This window comes from Phyllobates terribilis, unplaced genomic scaffold, assembly GCF_046119375.1.
Source record: "Phyllobates terribilis strain yellow unplaced genomic scaffold, ASM4611937v1 Scaffold_11__3_contigs__length_659146591, whole genome shotgun sequence".
NCBI classification, from domain to species: domain Eukaryota; kingdom Metazoa; phylum Chordata; class Amphibia; order Anura; family Dendrobatidae; genus Phyllobates; species Phyllobates terribilis.
In genome coordinates, this window is record NW_027362771.1 from 175,662,495 (window position 1) to 175,682,552 (window position 20,058).

At 40.8% G+C, this 20,058-nt stretch overlaps 1 protein-coding gene across 2 annotated transcripts; it reads right to left on the reverse strand.

Annotated features, from left to right (window-relative positions):
* Window positions 1–1,114: 1,114 nt before the first annotated feature.
* PHLDA1 (pleckstrin homology like domain family A member 1) lies at window positions 1,115–17,412 on the reverse strand. Of its 2 annotated transcripts, XM_073651815.1 has the most exons (3): window positions 17,243–17,412; window positions 14,747–15,349; window positions 1,115–5,120 (listed from the first exon to the last, which is right to left on the reverse strand). In XM_073651815.1, exon 2 carries the CDS (start codon window positions 15,248–15,250, stop codon window positions 14,783–14,785), a length of 468 nt encoding a protein of 155 aa, XP_073507916.1. In that variant the 5' UTR covers window positions 15,251–15,349; window positions 17,243–17,412; the 3' UTR covers window positions 1,115–5,120; window positions 14,747–14,782. The 2 variants fall into 2 exon arrangements, with proteins under 2 accessions (XP_073507916.1, XP_073507915.1); XM_073651814.1 differs by lacking the exon at window positions 17,243–17,412 and having other exon boundaries at window positions 14,747–15,477.
* Between the last annotated feature and the right edge of the window lie 2,646 nt (window positions 17,413–20,058).

A 20,058-nucleotide genomic window follows, 5' to 3' on the forward strand; every position in this document is an offset into this window, starting at 1 on the left:
GGCCCTCTGCATAGAATTGATGGAAATATGAATGCTACCATGTACAGGGATATACTGGAAAAAGTAATGCTGCCACATGGTAAAGCCAAAGTAGCCAGGGGATGGAAATTCCAGCAAGACAATGATCCTAAGCATTCATCAAATTTAGTCAAAAATTGGTTAGCAAAGAAAAATGTTCACCTGTTGCAATGGCCAAGCCAATCACCTGACTTAAACCCTATAAAGCACCTTTGGGATGAGTTAGGATGACGAGTTGGGGCCTGTACCCATAGCAATAAAGATGAATTGTTTGCACCTGGCCACATACCTCAATGGACTCTGTCAGTTTCTAAGCTTGCCGCTACCTCCTCTCTGTGGGTGCCCGCCAAATGCGGGGTGCGACTGGTTTGGGTAGCTGGCCCTGGAACCCCCTAAGTCGCAGATGTTCTAATTCCCGGCAAGCCAGCGGAAAGGTGAGACTGTCATTTGCACCATCTTATGTACTTGCTGGGACTGTATATATATATATATATGTTATTGACTGTTGGTGATTCAATAAAGTATCACCCCATTGTGTTACCCTCACCCTGTGTTGGCATTCAGTGGGACAAGCCCGGGTCCATGCGGCCTTTCTAAAGACAGCCAGGCCAGTGGACAAGAGCAACCACTGACCCTCGTGTCTCCACAGATGTGAACATACAGAATTATTTGTGTGTACTCATATGATCCTCATTTTTAACAGGATGAGAATATATAAAAAAGAATAACACATAAAAAGGATAGCAATGTGAATAGCAAATTAGTTTATGCTTCTGCTAGCAATATAGGAATCAAGAGCGCATAGGAAATGGGGAAGAATAGGGAAACAGAACATGCAGCTTCTATGGAATCATTAAAAGATCTGGGGACTAGCCCAATCTCCTTTTGCTCTGGGTTGAGTAACCCTAAAAGAAGTTTCTGCTCTGGACGAATACAGAAATGCTACCATCAAGGAGGAAAAGGCCAAAGGTTAATCCCACCATTCTCACCTAAATGTCAGCCAGTACCTCATCTTATAGAGCCGGCAAACCAGATTCTTTGTATATTCTCTGCAGTTCCATTTTGAAATAATCAACCACTAGTCGAAATAAAAAGATAATTTCCATTGGTAGTTTATTGAAATGGAATGTCCTTTAAAAAATAAATCACATCTCTCAGATATTTACACACACACACACACACACAGCGGCAACAGCATTGTTTCTGCTTCACAGGAGGTGACATAATGAAACATTTGGCAGATGATTGCAGCTTTAAGAGTCTCTCATTTGCATATCCCCTAATTTGCATAATATGAATTAAAAAACACAGAACGGCACAGGATCTCACACAGTCAGAATACCTGATCGTACCGGGCCATCATCCGTCATGCATTTATTAGATATCACTATTCGGAATGAGTAGCCAAAATATAATTGTGCTTCTGTGCGCTGCATCCAGAGGCTGTAAAGTTATTTTTGCACTTAGAATATGTCATATTGTGTTTGATTTTATGTAATCATTTTTCTTATGATTTCCATATATTTGGTAGATGCTGATACATGATATATTGCACAGGCCTGTGAAAGGCCTACAGATGCTACCTGTGAGTCAGTCATCTACCTCCCTGCATATCTGCTGGCCTGGGATCATCAGCTCTTCAACCAGTGAACTAGGACATCCAAGACGCAAGGCAGAGCCCAAATACACAGAAGAGAGGAAGTTCAAGTCATGCTTTGATGCTATTCATGTACTGATCTGGTGACATCAGTACAGAACAAGTGTATGAACTCATTCTTCACAACACAGCAACGAGCCAGCACAGGACACGTCACCGGATAAAATATGTGCTGTCCCGAAATTCTGCCCTTTGCCGATTGAAAGACTGTAAATGGCTCAGTGTTCCACTGTTACTTGGCACTTTTTATAATCCTCTCGTAAGGTTTCACGCTTTTGGAAATAAAGTTATAAACCGCTCTGTAGCTGAAACAATAATCCATATATTGAGGAACTATATGTTTCAGCAAGCCCTACCATTTAAGCTGTAATGGGATTTCTAGTTTTGTATGGGGTACTGTATAACTCAATGGGTGCCGTCGTGTAGTCAATGCAGTCATGTTATGATTTTAGTGTGTTTTTCCCAAAATCATGGCAAAAGTGGCGGTTTTTTGCTACATATTTGGAAAATTGTGCCAAAAAAAATAGAACATGACCGCAAAGGCTCATTATACCGCAGCGAAAACAAAATATATGACCAGGCATCACATTCCTACTAAAAAAAAAACTTATATACAAGGACATTATTCACATCCCAAAGACTTAATGCAGCAAATACAAAGACAACAAATGGACATTTACACTTCATTTTAAACAGAGAAACATTATTTAGGTGATTTGCTGAAAACAAAATTTGCACCTAAAAAGGTTTCTCCAAATAGGATCTCTCATGGGACAATCCAATATCAGGGTGTCTCTTGGGAGAGGAACATACAAGAAATTATCAAAAGGCAGTATAAGTACAACAATAAGAATACAATCTGAGACTGTACAAAGATACCCGGAGAAGGCAAACACATCACTGACCACCTGTCCAGGACTGGCGAGAAAGAGGTCCCTAGAATGAAACCTCGCAGCTTAAACAGTAACAATTTAAAGAGGTTGCCCGGGACTTTAAGAACTTGTCCTTAAGATAGATCATCAGTATCACTGGGGGCCAATACTCAGTACCCCGACAGATCAGCCGTTACCAGGTCCTACAGGCGCCAGAAGTAACGCGTGTATGGAGCCAGTACACCAGAGCTCCGTACATAGTGTAGTGGCCATTCTCAGGTACTGCAGCTCAACTACCATTGAAGCACAACAGTCTACAAAGGCGTGCTGTTCCGGCTCCATGTGCCATTTCTTCTGGCCGCTGTGATATCTGCAAACAGCTGATGTGCTAAAATAGAGTACACTATGAAATCACAAGTTTGAACAAGTCCTTAAAGAACTGACGATATATGGATACAGGGAACTGAATCAGATATAAAACTAGAAGAAGCCCCTTGCGCGAACAACCCCACCCCAACCCAAAAAAAAAAAAGGGGGAGATTGTCAGCACTACTCACCTAGTTGTCAAAATCATGCAATATAATGTTTTTTTCCCAGATAAAAACGCAATGTGTGAACATAGCCTAACTCTTCAAATCTTGAGCAGCTTTTTCTGTGCATGTCGTCAAATCTTTACTAGACTTGAACAGCTTAACGGGCACCTGTCACAACAATTTTACTACTGAAATTACTGATATTATGTGTTTTTTGCCAACTAATATGAGAGCAGTATAATGTAGAGACAGAGACCCCAATTCCAGCAATGTGTCACTTACTGGACTGTTTGCTGTAGTTTCAATAAAACCACAGTTTTATCATTAGGAGATTATCACTAGCGGACTAGTAAACCTGCTGTCATGTAGTCCTCCATATTCATGTATAACCCCTCCCCCACCACTGATTGGCAGCTTTCTGCCTATACACAGTGTACACAGAGCGCTGCAAATCAGTGATGTGGACAGAGTTATACAGAGCTCAGCATTAAAAGAACTGGTAGATCTGTAGCAGATAAAATCACTGTTTTATCAAAACTGCAGCAAGCAGCCCTGTAAATGATACATCCCTGGAATCAGGCTCTCTGTCTCTACATTACGCTGCTCTCAGATATGGTAACAAAAACCTGCTGACAGATTCCCTGTAAAGCCACATGAAAATTAATCAGAAATGGCAATGGGGTGTGTCACTGACATCGGATTACTGCAAAACAGGTATCAGAACAGTGTACAGCCATGCACTAGTTCCGGTAGTAAAATCATCTTGACAGATTCCCTTTGGAAGTATCTGTTGTATCTGAAAGTGGCCATCCACCAAAAAATGCTACAGTACATATGAATATCACTTTCTATAGTAGATCTCTTCAAAAACCATTAGGCTCATTATTTTCATTCAATGTGTTCAAACTGTAACAGCCTTATAAAAGGGTATGTATAAGGCTTATTATGAGTTTTTCCTGCAACTACCTGCAATCCAACACTCAGATTTTACTCTAAGAGGATTTCATTCTACAAAGAGGTTGTCTAGTTTCATTAAAAAAAAAACTTTTCACTGTGTCGCTTTTACAGGCTCTGTGTTTTCCCTGCACATTTAACTTTGATGTGGTCATAAATCAACAGAGAGGGGAAAAAGACATATAAAAGAGTTATAAACTCTCCCATTGGGCTGTCAAAATGAGTTCAATGATGGATCCTCAGTTAACTCATTCTGCAACCAGCAATAGACAGTAACACAGTAGGCTATAGAAGGTAAACGGTGCAAAATTTTAATGAAACTCAGTTGAATGCATGTATTTTTGGCTAAGAATAAAAAAAAAAATTGTCCCCAAAAGGTGGACAACCCTTTTAAAATGAAGTTTACCCAAACTGGGGATGAACACACATACAAGGAGCGCTCATCGGTGGAGTGCCCTCATCCTTTACATAGCTAATAGAAGCTGTATAGGCTACAAATATACAGCGGCTAAAAGTTGCAAATCCAGTTGACAGCACAAAGACAGAAGAGATCATATGGGAATTATCAGCCTGACCAAACAGATCCATTAGATCCCTTTGTTTGATTTTCATCTTCTGCTGTCTTTCAGGTTCATTCGGCTGGAAAAATAAATATTTCCTACGGTTCAATCTTGGACATAGATCTTGGTAGAAAATGTCTGTGTCCTCCATAGTACAGAAAGCAAAAGAAATGTAACCTATCCTGTGCTTAGGTGAAGCGCTGATACGTTAACACTTTCAGAATGGAGAAGCCAAGCGAGACGTTGGAGCGGATTAGACATCATTACACTGAGCTGATCGCCTTATACAGTCATGTTTGGCACATAGCAAGAAAGGAAGAAATAAATAGAATACAGGAAAATGAATGTACATCGTGTCCCCACATATTTCCCATCCCTATGGTCCATGGATAATTGCTGACATTCCCGCATGTCTTCAGCTGCACCATGTTGTTAGTCCAGCATAGTCATATCCACATTACTGAATGTATTAAAAGAGTTGAGCAAAAGACTTCTTGTACCCAGTAAAGTGCGTCTTTAATTCAACCTGAAAAACAGCAATAAAGGTAAATCAGTGACATAGGCAGACATTGTAAAATCCATAAGCAATTGATTTAGCATTGCTCTGTAATGTCTAGTGCAGTAAATAATTATGGCTCTCAGTTACATATTTTGAAGTAGCACTGATTGTAATCACCCGTCACCATCATTGAATGTGGGAGCTTTTGATGCCGCTTTAAAGAGAACCTGCCAGCTGACACATACTGCCCGATCCACAGGCCGCATGTATCAGGCACCGGCTGTGTGATCTCAGCCAGGTAGGTCTGACTCTGAAATGCTGGGGAGTTTCAGAAAAAAATATACTTTAAAATCCACCGAAATCGGGCTGTAGAATAGTTGGACAGGTGGGTCCCCAGCAGCTTCTCCCCAACCTATGTCCTAGATTGACAGGTCTATGCCTATACACACAGGGAGAGATCTGCCAATCCAGGGCAGTAGGCAGGGAACCGCCTGTCCAACTAATCTATAGCATGGCACACGACGGCATTTATAGTATGTTTTACTTTGAAACTAGTCAAACATACCAGGTTGAGGTCATACAACCAGTGCCTGATACATGCGGCCCGTGGATCTGGCAGAAAGTATTCAATGGCAGGTTCCCTTTAAAGCAGATTTCTTGCTTAAAAAAAATGAGCAGTCACTAGATAATCAGAAGTTATAATAGGCAAAATCTGTAAATTACTTTCAAACATATTCCAATTATTGTGTTTTATTGCGGGTGGTCATTTTCAAGTAACAAAAGGAAATACAGCCATATTGGTTTTCCTCAATGAATTAGCTTATCGAGGATTTGTCACTTTCTTATTTATAGACTATACACACGTGGACCTACTTACTTTTGGCTTTAGAGATTCCTGGGAGAAAATGACCAGCTTTGAAAAAAATATGTCTGTGTTAATTACAACACCTGACAGGGTGAAAATAAAAAAAATAAAATTATTTTTTTTATCCCCCCCCCCCCCAAAAAAAGCGGATCATCTGGCACCATGCACCTCAGGATATCTTGAGACAAAACTTCACTAAATATTAAATTAAAATGGTTTTCTACTTTCAAATACGTGGTGGCCAAACCATTACATAAGTGGAAAACAACAAATAGACGGCATTTCATTCCTCAGGTGTAACGAAGGCTCTCTGATGCTGCTATAGTCAGAGTGCTTTGACAGCAGGGGTGACATCACAACTACGTAAACAGTAATGATGTGCAAAGTGATTAGCTGCAGCGGTGATGTGTTCTGTGGTTGTAACGTCACCGCTGCATTCCATTCACTGAGCTTAGCAGCTCTGCTGCTGTAGATCGCTTGAATCACTGAGCTCAGTGACTGGCTGCAGAGGTGATGAGCGCTGTGGTCATGACCTCACTGCTGCAGCCAATAGACAGTGATCGGAGCAGCGGTGGAAAGTACTATCCGTGTTTGTTATTTTACAGATATGCCGTCATTTGGGCACTACTTTTGTTGAAGTGACAAACCCCTTTAAAAGGGTTTTTAAAACATAACTTTTGTCAGAACTAATTGGCCACGGCATAGCAAAAAGATGTCAAAACAACTACTATTCCAAATTAAATGTGTGTCATGAACCCCAGGATATCATATTCCAATAGGCCTCTGGAGTTCCATGTTTCTCGTAGAAAAGAGAGAAAGAAAAAAATCGTACTTTAAAAGATTTGATTCTGAGAGGGATAAATAATATGGCTGTACTTTGCTTGTCGTGGTGGTCTTGTTCTGAAGCACAGATAGCAGTGAAATGTAGGATCTCTCCCCACCTGTATGCTTGAGTGCGGATCCTGGCTGCAATGTGACTATAATCACATACGCCTGATATGTAATTACATTAAAGAGGTGGTCCACCACACTGTATAAGGCCCCCATCGATCTACACCTTATAACTAAGCATTTTGGTAAACCTTCTGCTGCCATATGTGCCTGTGAGTGGCGCTATCGCTGACCACTCTCTCCGCATCACGTGACCCTGGCTGCAGCCGCCGCTGACATCAGCTGAGGTCACGTCAACTTCCGGATTTCCTGGATTCACCAGTCGTGACCCAGTTGCATGCTTTCCACCTGATTGACTGGGCTGTGGGCAGCGTTTCACCGCCCCCATCGTGTAAATTGATGGGGGCATTATACAGTGTAGTGGACCACTTCTTTAATTATGGGGAAAAACAATACTTAAAAAAAAAAAGACACATTTCCATTACATCGTAGAATATTTGTGACAATTGCCTGCAAGAAATCAATGTTTAGCTGTGGTTGAATAGCTTTATCTATGGCTAAACTGACGATATGAATGCATTCAGTATTACACCACTAAGACTCAGAATAGTGAATGCAGTCTCTGGAGCCACACCAACCTACCAATTGGTTTACACTGCTTAAGGAAAAATATTTTTATCATAATCATCACAAAATGGTTACATCATTTTTAGGTTTCTGCGTTTTATCTTATAGATCTTCACACAGTCATAGACTGAAAACATTTTGGCAGCTGGCTGCCACCTCTGAAAGCTTTTAGTATTCAATGTTAAAAGGGATATTCTTTTCTTAGACAGTTATACCAAAGGATAAGCCACAAATGAGCGATGCATGCAGGTCTCCTAAAGCACCTGGGCAATTTCTGGAGCTCCCATAGTCCCCACTCCCTTGTAAATGGAGGGAGCTGCAAATACATAACCACCGAATCATTCACAGCGGGTCACAGGGTTAGCGCCCACAACTATCAGACATTTACGTCTTGTGGATGCGGTATAAAATGTTTCAGATGGAAATAATTCTTAGGCCACGATCCCACTATCAGTATTTTTTCTTAGGAGTGGGAGCGAAAACCAGGTGAGAACAATCTGAGAAGAGGTATAATAGAAACAAGTCACCAATTCTGCATTTATCACCCACTCCTGGTTTTGGCTCCCACTCCTGAGAAAAAAATACTGACCAAATACTGATAGTGGGGCATCTGTCATCAACTTAAAGGGAGCCAATAATAATCTGATCTGTAGGCCGGATGTTAAGCCCCCGTCTCACATAGCGAGATCGCTCACGGTTTTGGTGACGCAACAGCGACCTCACCAGCGATGTCGCTATGTGTGACACTTTGCAGCGATCAGGCCCCTGTGAGGTCGCTGATCGCTGCAGAAAGTCCTGGACCTTTTTTTGGTCGTTGCCCTCCCGCTGGTCAGCACACATCGCTGTGTGTGACCAGCGGGAGCAGCGATCAGGCTGGTAACCATGATAAACAGCGGGTTACTAGGGGCACACGCGCACTTAGTAACCCACTGTTTATCATGGTTACGAGCCTGCTAAAGTGAGCGGTAACCTCCCGCTCATCGTAGCAGAGTGGTAACCATGATAAACAGCGGGTTACTAGGTGCGCGTGTGCCCCTAGTAACCCGATGTTTACCATAATTACCAGCCTGCTCCTGCTTCAGCAGGCTGGTAACCAGGAGCAGGACATCGTGGAAAGATTCTTTCCACGATGTCGCTGCTCCCCTGATCGTTGGTGAGCCTGCCTGTTTGACAGCTCACCAGCGACCACATAGCGACGCAGCAACGATCCCTGACAGGTCGTATCGTTGTCGGGATCGTTGCAGCGTCGCTAAGTGTGACGGGGCCTTTAGGGAGCAGGAGGAATTGATCAGATTGGCTGTGTATGCAGAGAGCTCTGTCAATCACTGAGCAGGACCACCTTCGGGACTCACGGTTTCAGTCATTGTGTAGGACCACCCTCTGGACTCATAAGCATATAAACAGTGAAGATTTCAATAAATAAAATACTGAATCTTTCCCCATAAACCTATTCATCATTCTGCTCAGTTTCTCCTTCTATATACCAGGCTGTCCACAGATTGGACTGCATGTACATGTGACAAGTTTCCTTTAAGATTTCCCAAAACAGAATACATGGCCATGTAAGTTATAAAAATACAAGTTAATGGATACCTGTATGACTCCGAAGTGCTACTCCAGTGCTGTGAAATCCCTTTCTGAAAGTGTATACTAAAAAGGGATTGACCCATGAGCAGCAAATATCAGTCTTCATTACTCCATTCCCGACGTTACCTTCTTCTCTTTGGCCAGCAAGAGAGCCAAGTTGTCAAACACCTAATGCCGTAATGAGTGGAGCTGTCAATCAAGGAGACGAGGGTGGGGAGTAATGATGCACGTCTTGGAATTCCATATACAAGGGGGAAACCATAGCAGGAATTCCCAGTGCTGGAGCAGCACTTTGGGGCCATTCAGGTATATATTACCTTTTATTGTCAAGACTTTACTTGGCTATGTATTCTGTTGGGCAGATTCCCTTTAAATCTGCATTAATTAGCTCCCATGCTCCCCCTAGTGTTGAGTTAACTCCATGATTAGGTGAAAAGAACGTGTTGTAACTAACAGAGAGACAATGAGCCTGAGCGAGATGTATCATGAAACTAATCGGCACAGAAATTTTTTTTTTAAGTTTAGATAATAAATGAGTTAAACACTAAACAATTTGCTATTAAAAAAAAACAGAAGAAAAGTGACAACATTCAGTCTTTATATAAAACAGAGACCATGATTCCGAGTTCCATCTTGTTTCCCTCTAATACCTCACACAGGATCTCACCAGTACTTCATCACTTAATGGTTGGCACTTGGCAGGGACACTGCTGCTCACACATAAGTATAAATCTACACTTGACCTTACTATGTCCTAGGTCAGAATATAAATTGCTGAAGTCAGTAAAAAAAAACAGTTCTGACAATTGGGTTAATTTATTGTCAGTCTTCAAAGTCTCAAACAAAATGGCCTTGTGAAATAGAAGAAGAATATAGAAATAAGTTATTTTAGCAATTTTGCATGCCTGGACTAGAAGAAACATGGTACTAAGTATCAGTGTATCAAATTAATTATATTTAGCAGACTGATTCCCCTTTCTATGGATGATACAAGCTTGTGCACGCCATATGAATATCTATAGTTCAGGATTTCACTGGATTAATCTACAACTCCAAAAGTAAAAAAGGCACCAGAAATTCATCCATGCCTTGAGAATCCAAAAATTATGTGAACTCATGACAAAGTGCAGAAACTTCTCTAGAATGGAAGCATTATGTGCCGAGATCTAAAAGTCCCACTACCTAAACACTAGAATGATGTCACACTGAATAGCATCTATACATAAAGTATCGATATAAATATTGATAGAAATTCCACTAATGTGCTTACATAACTGAGTAATTAGAATTATACTGTATATTTGCACTTCTGCAGCCTCCATTCGCAGTGCTGAAGTTCCTTCCAGTTGTAAGAGGAATCTGCGAGACCCAGGGCTATGTGTCCAGGTCTCCGCAATCTCTAAAAGCCACATGCTGCACGCCCCCCGAGGAAGAAATACTCATGAAACGTGCATTGGGGTGGAGGGATGGTGGATGCCATCTGTGCGAGATTGCAGCCCTCTACTAAGGTAATCTAACTGCTATTCTGATGGCTTCTTTGTCATGTTATTTGGTTATGCACTGTGCACTTTTCATGATGAGCCATTAATTGCATTTATACTCTTACCCTGTCTAGCTGCTATACTATTACATGGCATGTGTTATCCTCTACTGGTCACATTTTCTCACCTTTTACGTGAATTGCATTCTAGGGATAACTTGTGATTTCCTTGTCGCCACTGTCCCTGAGGGTGTGAGGCCTATTTTTAATTAGTTTGTTTTGTATCATATACCCTTATTCTAATAAAGGTCACTTTTATATACTGTTGCTCTGCTGTCATTTGGGTTAGTTTCTGGACCTTGTCTATTTGGTATACTTACTGCAGTTGATCTATATATTTGCACAGACAGCTATGAGTAGTGCTCATCTATAGGATCCTTATCTTTGATTATAAAACCCCTCCCTGAAATTTAGAGTCATCAGTGACGCTTGTTACAGGGGTTAGGCTAGTCACTGTTGTCAGAATACCCGCTGTGCAGGCATTGGTCTCTGTGTCCCAGGTATTCTGACACCGCGCTTTGTTACCGACTCGTTACTGCTGATCTGAGCCGGCATCAGAATGTGCGCTGTCATTGTGCACATCACGCAGTGACTAGCCCAGATCCTGAAACAAGCGTCACTGATCACGCTACGTTTCAGGGAAAGGGGTGGAGGCTGCGGCAGCATGCAGTTAGATCGTGTGGTTAGGGAATTTTTAATTCAAGTATATAAGAAAATAGTTTAGAATATGGCACTAAACAGATAGGGATTTTGGAAGAAAATGACTTTGGTGGTCGGACCAGCCCTTTAAATGGAACCCATTATGTTGAAACTGGTATCCGATCTGCAGGCTGGATGTTATACAGCAGGAGATGATCAGAATGATATACATCTTTGTGGGAAAAGTTTCAGTAAAACTTGTAGTTTGTTCACTGAAATCCCTGAAGTTTGTATGCATTTGAGTCCAGTGGCCGGTTCTATTCAGCGATCGATGATCTGCCCTCTATGACTGTGCATGCAGAGATAGCTGCCAATCACTAGTAGGACCGACCACTGGACTCATACATAAAAATGCCAGAGATTTCAATGGATAAAATAAAGTTATATAGATTTGTTGGAAAAGATTCAGTATATCATTCAGCTCAGCTTCAGATTGTCCACAGACTACATGTGCAATGTGACAGGTTCCGTTTATGTCCTCCTGTTTTCAATGGAGATGTAAACCATTTTCCTATGAATGCATTGGATTTAATCAAAAGGCTAATCTAAGTGAAAAGGGTGCTGCTTACAGTGAAACATTGCTGTAGTATAACCAACTACATATGACAATTACAGGCTTAGATATGATACATAAGCAGGAGGAGGACATGATCCCTGAAGCAGAGTTAAAGGGGATGTCCACTAGTAGGACCACCCTTTCTTGATCTCATTGTTTGTCCCCATGTAAATAAACAAACAAAATAAGCTATGGCTCTCAGAATATGATACAAAAAAAATAGTAGTAGTAAAACACTGAAAAAAAAAGATTTAAGTTGAATATCACTGTACTCGTATCAATTCATACTAGATCATTATTTATGCCATACGGTGAATGATGTAAGAAAAAAAAAATGAAAACAACCATAATTGGTGGTTTTTCTCATTCCAGAAAAGACTTATGGAAAGTGTAGTTTGTAAGACAAGAAACACACATTATCAGGATGTGAACAAACAAAGGTGAGAGCTGTGTTTACCTGCATATAATGATGTTCTGGTATATAAATGATCACACCTGAACTGCTTATGAATCCTACAGGCATTCTGGATTTTGACATGGGTCTCTAAAATCCCCTTCAATCTAATGTGCATGGGTGTCTATAGTTCACATCTTTGTCACCTTGATAGCACAAAGCATAGTATAAACTTAGATGAAAAGAACTGATAGCATGATCAGCAAGAACCATCAATGATGTCATCATTACATCATTATATGAGATCGTTATATGACCTGTAGTTTATCTGCAGCTTTGAAGTCAAAAGCTAATATTTAACAAACAGCCCGAATGTGGATCAAAATAGCATGCAATCCAGCATCTGCTTACCACTTCCCATATCACAGAAGTAAGGAAAGTATCAAGTGAATCATTCAGACACTCCTCTGTTTTACATGTCACAGCATTGCTGAAGAGACACTGAGCATACACGCCAAGGGACGCATTTATAAAACCTCATAATGCCTATGAACAATATAGAAGGAAATTATCATTTGTGTTATGTCGCAAGACCTCCAGAATGCCAACCATCAAGGTTTATAAAAAATTCAGAGCCAACAAGTAAAAAGTATGAAGTTCTTTATAGAAGAGTTAAACAATCCATGTAGGAGAATAGAAGCAAAGTGTGGATACCGCAGGGAGGAGCACAGATCTCAGACACTTCAGCAATTCTGGAAACAAGCACTTTCATAGACATCAATGCAACCAAATGGAAAAGTCAGGCACCAGCACTATTCTAGATAAAATGGGGATTTGTCCATAATAATTGATAGAGATAGAAAAAGGCCATGCATCAAAAATAATTTCTTCTGCTATGCAATTACTAAATAGTAAAAAGGTACAATAGTACTTGAAAGTTTGTTGGCTCTGAATTTTCCACATTTCTGCATAGATTTGACCTAAAACTATAGCAGATTGTCACACAAGTCTTAAAAGTAGAAAAAGAGATCCAAATCAAAGAAATGAGTCAAAAATTAGAACCTGGGTCATTTTCCTCATTAAAAAATGATCCAATATCTGTGAGTGGCAAACGTATGTGATGATTAGCAGATAATTTGAAGGTAAAATTAGGTCTGTTTTTTTTTCAATCAATGGGATGACCATCAGGTGTGAGTGGGCAACCTGTTTTATTTATATAACGGGAATCTATCAGCCTAATCTTTACAACATGTTTGTGGAAGTGTATAATGGCACTAACAAAGAAGATTTCTGAGGACCTAAGAAGAGATGTTCTCTATCTACTTTTAGGACTTGTGTGATGTAGTTTTAGGTCAAATTAATGTAGAAATATGAAAAATTCTGAAGGATTCACAAACGTTCAAGCACCACTGTATTATCATGTCCCTTTTGAACTCTAAACCTGATTAAACGTTCTGTAGGTGATGTGTAAGAAGTGACAAAGGTACACTTCTCAAGAAGACATCCTTGGAAGTCGTCTTGCACAGATTGTACCTCTTACTAGCTGAATTCGAAAACAGCGACCACACATTTTTGTATATTTTTCTTGTTTGCTGTAACAACACCTTTTATATGTGCTCGCCTTCATGTGTCTCTATAATTTGTAAGGATCCCCACCTCTATCCAATGATGCAGAATATTGTATGTTTCAGGCTGTCAAGGATTGTCTGGCATGTGAGCAAGATAACCCCACATTAGCCACATATACAATAGTTTTCCATGAAATCTCAGTGGCAGTGAAATGAAGCATGGGCTTCCCTGCTATGGCAGTGGTATTCTTAGTGCTGTGCAGATGTGCGACTCCCCTGCAGGCAGGACCAGATGATTGTAGTGTAGACTGTGACAGGACTAGCAAAGCAAGAGTATCATTAAGCTGAACAAAGAACAGCAGCATTCTCCTCCAGGTGCAGCAGCCAAAAGTCTAGAGCAGGCGGCCAGCCCATAGTAGGAGAATAGTGGAATGTGTGCAGTCCTACTATCCTTCAATAAAGGAATTTCCTAATTTTACAGATTTACACTTTTAGAACCTCCATGATCGCAGAGAATTCCCATGCATGTGCACTTTCCTATAGCATTAGCACACTTGGCACACTGGTGGTAGCCCTATTTCCAAGACCTAACAATAGGACCTTCCCAAAATGTCTAAGGGACAAGTCAGAACATGTTACATTCTGTCCCTCCTAGAAGGCCATGTATTCCCTATAAGTAAGAATCAGGCAGGACAGAATATCCAGACTAAAGCACAGTAGTTATAAAATATCATCTTTTGTTGGAGCTTTACAGACTGAAGGTACAGAAATGTTCTATAATCCATAACTTTTCTATCACTCTTGGTCCATTGGATCTACAGTAGGTATGACTAAATTCTATAGCTGTCCATTAGTGAGAGCCAACAATGATGGGGGCATGCCCTGTGCACACTTTGCAGAAGCCTGCGGCTTTTCGTAGCGATTACCTGGAATCTGATGAAGTGCTGCCCCGGATGCGGGGGCTATGCCGAGTTGGAGGCGCTCCTGATGCGGTGCCCATGTTGCTGGACCAGGTGCTGCTGCTTTTGCCTGGTGGACTTCACAGCCAGGATGGCTTGTCTGTTCTTGTACTGCACCATCTGCAATGTGATCTCTGCATTCCAGCCCTCGTCCTGTGGACACCGAAAATCTATCTCCCGGCCCTCTGCCATGACCACTGTGAAATAGACATACTTGCCCTTCCTCTCCACACAGTCCACTGTCTTCATGTTGGAGAAATGCAGCTCCTTGATCCTGGCAGGTTCTGTTGGAGAGCCAGGCTGCTGCTGCTGCTGCTGCTGCTGGTGATGGTGATCCAGCTGTTTGGGTGGAATGAGCAGAAGACCTTCCTCGGTCAGGAGGCACCTCTTCTTCTTCCAGAGCTGCAGCAAGCCATCGCTCCTCTTCTCCAGAAGTCCTTCCTTCACCACCTTACAGCTGCTCTCCAACATACTAGTCACTGATGGATCCAAGTGCCAACGGTGAAGCCCTGCTGAGCCTAGGAGGGTGGAAGATGACTTGATCAGGGAGATCCAAGGCGAGTTCAGACTCTGAAAAGGAATCATGAACAGTGAGGCAGTGGCAATGAGCTGTGCCAGGCAGACAGCAACACTGTGGGCAGTGTGACGGCAGCAGCTGCAGTCTGCTCTGACTCAATGCTGCTGCTGGTGACTTCCCAGAATATGGCGTTTTCCAGAGGTTGGAAGTAGGCGCCACCTGCTGGACAACTAGCAACTCATTCTTCACAAGGAATAAATATCTAGATCTATTTTTTCTTTGCCTTAACTATGCAGCTTGTAAAAGACTTATTACACTGACACTTTGGGGACATTTTTCTTTTTTAAGTGAATGTATTTTTTGCTAAAAATATTTTTTGCAATTAGGTTTCATTAAAGATTTTGTACCTTTTTCTTTCTACAGCGTGTGTGCTGTACTGTCTATTTCTGGCTGTAGAATGAGTTAACTGAGAATCAATCAGTGAATGCACTCTGACTGTCCAATAGGAGAGTTTGCAATGCTCTTTCAATGTCTTTTTTTATTTTTATTAAAGCATCTGCAAGGAGTTTGTATGTTCTCCCCATGGTTTTGTAGGTTTCCTCCAGGTTCTCCAATTTCCGCCCACACTCCAAAGACATACTCAGGGGCAGACATATCATTGGTGGAACCTGTGCGGCCGCACAGGGGCCCAAGAGGTAAGGGGACCCATTAATACCTCCAAAGCAGATGCAATTTAGCATTTTTAGGAGGTCTTGGAATGCAAAGGGCCCATATATTGTTCTTGCACAGGGGCACTTGTCTGTATGTGTCCACCAATGGACATACTGATAGAGAATTAAGAATGTAAGCCCCAATGGGGACAGTGATGATAATGTCAGTAAAGCGCTGTGGAATATGATGGCGCTATATAAGCAAAGCATAATAATAAATATAATGATTTTAAAAAAGTTACTTAAAACTGATTTATGACCACTGATCACATCAACGTTGAACATAAAGGGAAACAAAGAGCCTGTAAAAGCCAAACGGTGCAAAATTTTTAATGAAACCAAATTGAAAAATTGGCTTTTAACCCCAAATGTATGCATTTAATTAAAAAAATCCCCAGAGATGGACAACCCTGTTCTGAGAACTAGAGATATGCGAGATAAGTAGTGATCAGATCAGTAATTTCAGTGCAGTACAGTAAATTCTATCCCCCCTCCCGTTCCCTCCAACCTGAAATTGCAGTGAACATTAGAATGCATTCACTATGCAGCAAACGTAGATAGGACAGACGGTACGGCACATAGAAATATAAGAATCGCCTGATGATAGTATACACAATGCTGCACACACAGACATTATGTTATTTCCAACCAGCTGGTATAAAATATACCATGGCACAGATACATTCATGGTGATTACATAGTCACAGTAAACCTTCAAGTGCTCTTTAGATCCCAACGCATGAATCTCTAGAAATCTGGCACATAAAGTTTGATGTACAGGAATTCTAGATCCTTTTTTTACTGTTCTACTTTATAGCTGCTGGCACTTAGTGCCAACACTGCCACATATCCAAACCATTAATACTTCATGCCAAGATAGTAAATGTAATTATTGCAAATTAGAATCTGACGCAGAATAAGAATGCTGAATCTATGGTTTTGCATAGGACTGCAGGGAACCCCTTACTTGGCACAAGGCACTAACAATGCTGCTCCAAGAAGTAGAGTAACAGATTCTGCTCCGATACATTCGCTAAACAGAGTAAATAGTAGAATGCCATAAAAGCCCGTTTACCCCTATAGATAATATTACAGACTAGCACAACAGTAAAATGCTACACTGCACTGGATTAATATTAACATAGAAGTAAATGAAGTCTATCGCTTGTACATGGAGTTTATTGGAAGGATGTTATGCTATTAAATAACGTCCCCGACAATAGTAGTGATACTTACTAGGCAAGCAGCTGAGTAATGTGTTATGTTCCACCAGGCGGATATATAGATATATAAAATAAATCCTCCAGTAAATAATAGACCGGCTTGTAATAGGGAGCACAAGTCTATCCTGTGTGACTGCAACAGCTGCAGCCTTCAGCTTTCCCTGGAAAATCTTCCCCTCTGCTTTGGCTTTTGAAGCAATTCCCGCCCACAGGCAGCAGCAATCCAGAGACATGAGAGCTTGGGATTTTGCAAGAAAGGCTCAGCCACAAGCCTGGAAGTGCAGAGGAAGCAGTAGTGTGGGAAGACTATAGTAGCAGCGCACCATTCATCATTTCTGCACATGGCTGAATTATAACATTTGGAGAATATGATACATAGATGAAATCAAGCTCAAGTCGGGAAAGCTGACATTAGAAAGCTGGCAAATTTTTGAACGACTGACCCTATTCCTGCAATATTTCTTTGCTTCTAGAAAAAGCTCATGATAAACAATATCTTCAAAACAGAAAACATATTTAACCAAATAAGTATATAGAAGACCTAATGCCATAGTCTGTAGAGCCCCCTGAGGAAGCCAACTCGAAACACGCGTAGGGGCTGTCAGTGTGGTACTACACAATTGGGTAACAATGGGTATGAATTTTTCTGTTTGTGTTTGTATGGAGGCAGGATTATTTTGAATACTATTAATGCTGTAATGATTGGATAATCAGTATTTAAGTATACTGTACATTCAATATTATATGGGTTAAAGTAACCTTAGGTGGTCCTGTTACACCCAAACATTTAACAGCTAAGCACGACTTTATTTGCATTTGCACTTTATGGAATGATGATATAAAATATACATTCTCCCAGCCCTAGATATATATGTGTGCTACACATGCCTTGGTACCCCGAGTCTCTGTTCTAATTGATTTTGTATTGATACATGACTACTGAGTTATATATGAATATGCCTTTTTGCATTTCAATAAAGTTTAAGGTATTTTTATGGACTTTGACTCCATGTTTTCAGTATTCATTAGAAAAATCTCATGGTAATATTTTACTTAATGGGTGCAGAAATGGTGCCAAAAATCTGCGACATTAAAAACTCACCCAAAGCTCATTGTGGGAAAGGAATGTAGGCTAAAGTCTAAGTACTGCAGGCCACTGCTTCTCAAACTTTGAGGCACTAGTTAAGACTAGGGGCCACACCACTGTATTTGCGAGAGAATCGGCCGATCATGTTAATCACATTCAGATCAGAGTGTGATCCGATTTTATCGGTTGAGAAAATAGAAAAAAAAAATTGTCTCTATCTTCTACATTATGCCAGTTCATTGAAATCGGATTGCACTCACATGTCATCCGAGTGTCCGATTTTTTCCACGGACTTATTGACTTTCATGGCCGAGAATATCAGATGCAAATCGTGCATGAAGGCAGCTAGTACTAGGGATTGTTCAGATGAGCGTATTTTACATCCGTGTGCAAAACGGATGGCATATGGACAGCAGACGGACCAACACAAGTCAATAGGGTAGTTCACATAATCACTTTTACACATGGACTGATGTTCTGCATGTAGAAAATCACAGCATGCACTACTATGATCTGTTTTTATTGGATCAGACTGTCCCAACCTAATGGATGCGTTAAAAAATTGATGCAGTAAGGACAACATCCATATAGCATCCAAATTTTAAAGGCACTTAAAATTATTAACATAGAAAACTGTATTTGGCTACTATTATATTTTGATAAAAGGATGTCATACAGATGTCATATAGATGTAAAAAGTGGACATATGGATCACATAAGCATGAAATATAACTGTGAAACTGTCATAGAGAAAAATTAATATCCATAAAGACATCTCCAGAGAGGGGACATATCACCCTAACTTTAAACCTATGGGATTAATTATAACTTGGGAAGTGAGAAAGCGCTGACACTTCAATCTCCATTGAAGTAGGAGCTCATATTGAACATATGAGATTAAATCTAACTGAGGAAGTGAGAAAGAGCTGACACTTCAACCTCCATTGACATAATGACCTCCTGCAGTGACCAGGTAATTACAACAGGAGTTCTGCTCTGAGAATCAGCCACCAAGACATGGATTTGTTTACTCGGAGGCAGAGAAGTACATTTCCAAAGCAAGAGCTTCCTCTGTTCAAAGCACTGATCACAGTCTTTTTGGAGCCAGTGGTTAGTGATGAATATTGAGGTTCATATCGATCCGATATTTCTGAGAGATATATTTTTGGTGCTGAAGTGAAGGGGCAAACAAAACGAATTCACTCACATCATTGTAAGGCAATTTTAACCCCTCCAAGTTAATATCGGAAAGATGGATGATACTATTAATGCCATGTTTCATCTTTATGGAAATGTAAAATCGCAATAGGAAACATGACAACAATATCTACCACCTGGGACCTCCAGGGGCGAAGATATCCTGAAAGTTAGGGATCTCATAAAATTCTAAAAGACCTAGCACATCCTAAAACCAGCCCCCATATGATCACACCAAGGTGAGGTATGTAGGCGTAACCTTGATCTAATAAAAAGTAGAATTTAGGTTTTTGTATCTGGTCAGTCCTGGAAGGTACAGCTTGCTGTGGGTTCTGTCTGTTTTCCTAAGGAGTACCTCCCTCTGCTAAGCTCTGAGCCATTACCGTGACACAGGTTTAGTGCTTTTTCTTTTGTTATCCCTTTTATTTCATGTAATTGTATATACTGTATTTTGTTCCCATTTTGTATCATCTTTATATATTTTTTATAAACACTGCCTACGTTTCCAGATGAAATATATAACATTTAATAGCTCTGTTGCTCTT

Bases quoted from the DNA above. Each gene is read 5' to 3' on its own strand.
- PHLDA1 (XM_073651814.1), bottom strand. From the start codon at position 15,364: ATGATTCCTTTTCAGAGTCTGAACTCGCCTTGGATCTCCCTGATCAAG.